Raw genomic sequence first — 3,483 nt, 5'->3', positions numbered from 1 at the left:
CCCCCCCCCCATGATGAATCGGAAATAATTGTACAACTTAATTTTGCTTTGTGGGGGATTTGTTTGTTGTTTTTGCTTTTTTGTGTGTTTTTTTTAATTGGGGTGGGGGCGTTTTTTTATTTTATTTTTTAATTTAATTTTTTTTTTACACTTATCGAACCATGAACCTTGGCACTTACATGACCTAAATTGAGTCGATAGTACCGTCAATCACCTACTCAATCAACCAATCAATCAAAACTATGAACCGTGATTATCATCAATACAGAAAATACACTAAAATGGAAATACATGATTTATTTCAACTTCTGATAGGGTCTAAAAGGCTAAATTGGTGTGTGCAGTGACAGTTGTGAAGGTCACACGTTGTCCACAAATTTGCGAAGGCAGTATTTTAACCACAAATATATGAAGGTCGTATGTTACCCACACATTTATGAAGGTCGTATGTTACCCACACATTTATGAAGGTCGTATGTTACCCACAAATTTGCGAAGGCCATAATTTTATGTTACCCACAAGTTTGCGATTATGGAGAGCGTATGTTGAAGGCCGTACATTGCCCACACATTTCTGAAGGCCTATGTTACCTACAAATGTCTGAAGGCCGTATGAAGAAGGGCGTATGAAGAAGGCCGTATGAAGAAGGGCGTATGTTGACAACAAATTCAATAATTCTTTTCCAAGGTAGGTGTTTTTACTCCCCAATAAGCAAAATAATTTAGACTGTTTGGGAAGGGGGCTTCGACCCTGTTTTTTCAGGACCAAACAGATCTGAAAGGGACACAACGTCCAAGCAAAAAAGACCGAAATACTCTCTAGAAATTCTCCCACACACGACAGTTAATGAACTCGGGTCCTCTGGTCTTCTGTGGTCAACAGCGAAGCGCCTAACTTATTTCGAGAGTCGTGCTGACAAAATGAGTTACTTCTCACAACCCATGAGTGGAGACGTCAGCCGAAAATAGACACATCAAGTTTGTACATTTTTAAGGGATGCCATTTTTTCTTCAAGTTAAACATGTCTTTCATAATTTCCTGTAATAAATTGTACAAACCCAACCTATACATTTCATGTATCTATTTTTGTCCGTAGGGGTAAAATCCGAGACTTCAGTCATTTTGTCAGCACACCTCACAATGCCGATATGTTGCCTCCGTCGTCTCAGCTAGTGAGTTATAGGACGAAAAGTTTCTGTATAGCTCCACAACCTTCACCTTCGTTCTGTTTTGTATTCACAAGCATCTATAAAACATTTCGTATGTTTACTGTTGCGTCCCGCGAGCTCATATGACCTTATGCAGTTGTGAGCGCCGTAAAACACTTACCAACCACCCCCCCCCTCTCCTCACACACACAAAAAAACCACTGCGTGCCCTTTGGATCATAACATCTGCTACGTAGTTAGTAAGTTATTTTTTTCCCAACTGAGTTGTTTCGTGTTCATGGTTCACTGAATCCGAAGACAACAGCGGAGGTCTGTAGCTAAAATTTGTCGGAGAGGGGAAAGAAATATAGAATGAAGAGATTTTGCGAAAAAAAAAAACAACCATGGAAAAAGAGCTTTTGAAAAAAACCAAAAAATCCAAAACCATGAAATAAGAGATTGTGACCCCAAAAAATCGGAAAAGGCAGGATCAAAAGCCAGGGCGGTGCTTAATTTGAAACTATACAAGTTTAAAACCTGCCTGCTCTTCAGAATCGTGAACATTAATTGAGTTTGTCGGCGTGTGATTTGTTTTTGACCAGAGGAAGACGATGCGGTTTCCGGTGACAGCTGGGGAAGCTCGAGACTGACACCTTGTCGGCTGTTTGGGTTCCCGCCCAGTGACAGAATTTGTGACACGTTAGACAATGAGTTGATAGAAAGTACCTAGAGAATCAAACCGTATCCGTACACCATGGGGTCATTTTGTACACCCGGGATTGTATTCTTCGCATTTTAGAGTACTTCTAGTGCGAAAATCTCTTCGAAACTTTCAATATTTCTCAAAAAATAATTTTCACAAACTGCTATGCAAAAGGTGCGGATCGGATCAACGAGTCAATTTCCTCTTTGGAAAGTAGTGGCACAGAGTTCCAAGCGTCGTATGGATACGATAGTTAAACACGACGTACGGATAGGGTTAAGTGGTGGCACAGAGTTCCAAGCGTCGTATGGATACGATAGTAAAACACGACGTACGGACAGGGTTAAGACAGTGTCAAAAGAAATGGCAAAGCATCCGTGTTATGTTCTTGGAACAGTTTCTAAAAATCTAAAAGAACAACAACAAGAAGAACGATAACGACAACAACGACAACAACAACAACGACAGAAGCAGTTACAACAACAACAACAGCAGTAGCAGAAATAACAACAACAAATACACGCCAAATTAATAACGAAACTGCTAACTTCGGAGACATGAACTTATAGTGGGTGGTTCGTGTGTGCTCTCTATACGCCAACATCTATCGTATTTATCTCCCTCCCTTCCTTCTATTTTCTGTTTGTTACTCTCTTGTAACACCTCTAATCTTTGGCACCTATATGACCTTATTGTGCTGCCAGTGCCGAAAAACTCTTACTAAAACTAAATGAATTTATGTAACGGTTTTCTTACCTTGCAGTGGACAAGCGCTGCACAAAACAGCACACATAGCAGAGCTCTGAACGATGCTGCGAATGTCATGGTGGTCAGAAGTTGAGGCTGTCTGGTCAGTTAGGATGGACAGTCGTCTGTTGTCAGATAGGATGGACAATCGTCTGTTGCACTAATCACTCCGTTCGGAGAGAGAACGTAACTGAGATAACTTGGCAATGGGCTCTCTTCTCTCAGTGTGAGTGGCTAGGATTTTGCGACACTTCCAATGTTCATTCACCGGGTTACTTACGCTAGCTACTTCAAGATAATTTGGCTCACTTCAGTAATTGGGGAATTCATAGCTTTGCGGTATCGTCAACTCTTTATGGGAATGATAAAAGACAGACTATAAAACAACTTAATTAATTCACTCTTTCTTTTTCTGTTATTTGTTTATTGCTTACAATATGTATGATATTTGACGTTCTAGCAGCTTTATAAAGTTCCTTGACAATTTCCCAGGCATTTACGAAGTAATTTTTCTTGTTTGTATCCCTTTCTGTGAAGTCTTGTCAACTCTAGAGTCCGCTCTTGTGTTTGTTACAGAGCTGCTGTTTTATCCCGACAAAGTCTCTCAGCGGTCAGCAAAGTGGGCAGTAGATCACAGGAGTGTCCGTCCCCCCGTGAGTGTGTGAGTGAGGTCAGAGAACATGCAGACACCTGGCAGACCCCGCGCGCCACGCCAGCCTTTATAAAGTCGCGCGCTGCGGACGGCTAATTGGTTTTTCCCGCTCTCTCTCTCCCGCTCTGACCTGATAGGGTGGCGATGGTGGTAGTGGGCACCACGTCACAGATTCACTGAGCGCGCGATTCCGTGCCACAGGACACAAGATGGCGTCTAGGGGTGTGGGTAG

General features: G+C 41.9%; 1 protein-coding gene across 1 annotated transcript in view; it reads right to left on the bottom strand.

The window, feature by feature from the left end:
• Positions 1 to 2,855, bottom strand: part of LOC100533286 (feeding circuit activating peptide precursor) — a gene marked incomplete at its 3' end in the record, with an annotated part of 70,719 nt that extends 67,864 nt beyond the window's left edge. Inside the window, 1 exon segment of the mRNA NM_001204589.1 lies at positions 2,609 to 2,855. Coding sequence (NP_001191518.1) covers positions 2,609 to 2,677 — 69 coding nt within the window.
• Positions 2,856 to 3,483: the final 628 nt, after the last annotated feature.

Source organism: Aplysia californica, unplaced genomic scaffold, assembly GCF_000002075.1.
Source record: "Aplysia californica isolate F4 #8 unplaced genomic scaffold, AplCal3.0 scaffold00270, whole genome shotgun sequence".
Classification (NCBI taxonomy): Eukaryota; Metazoa; Mollusca; class Gastropoda; order Aplysiida; family Aplysiidae; genus Aplysia; species Aplysia californica.
The sequence above is the reverse complement of the archived record's forward strand: the minus strand, read 5'-3'. Positions and strand labels throughout refer to the sequence as shown.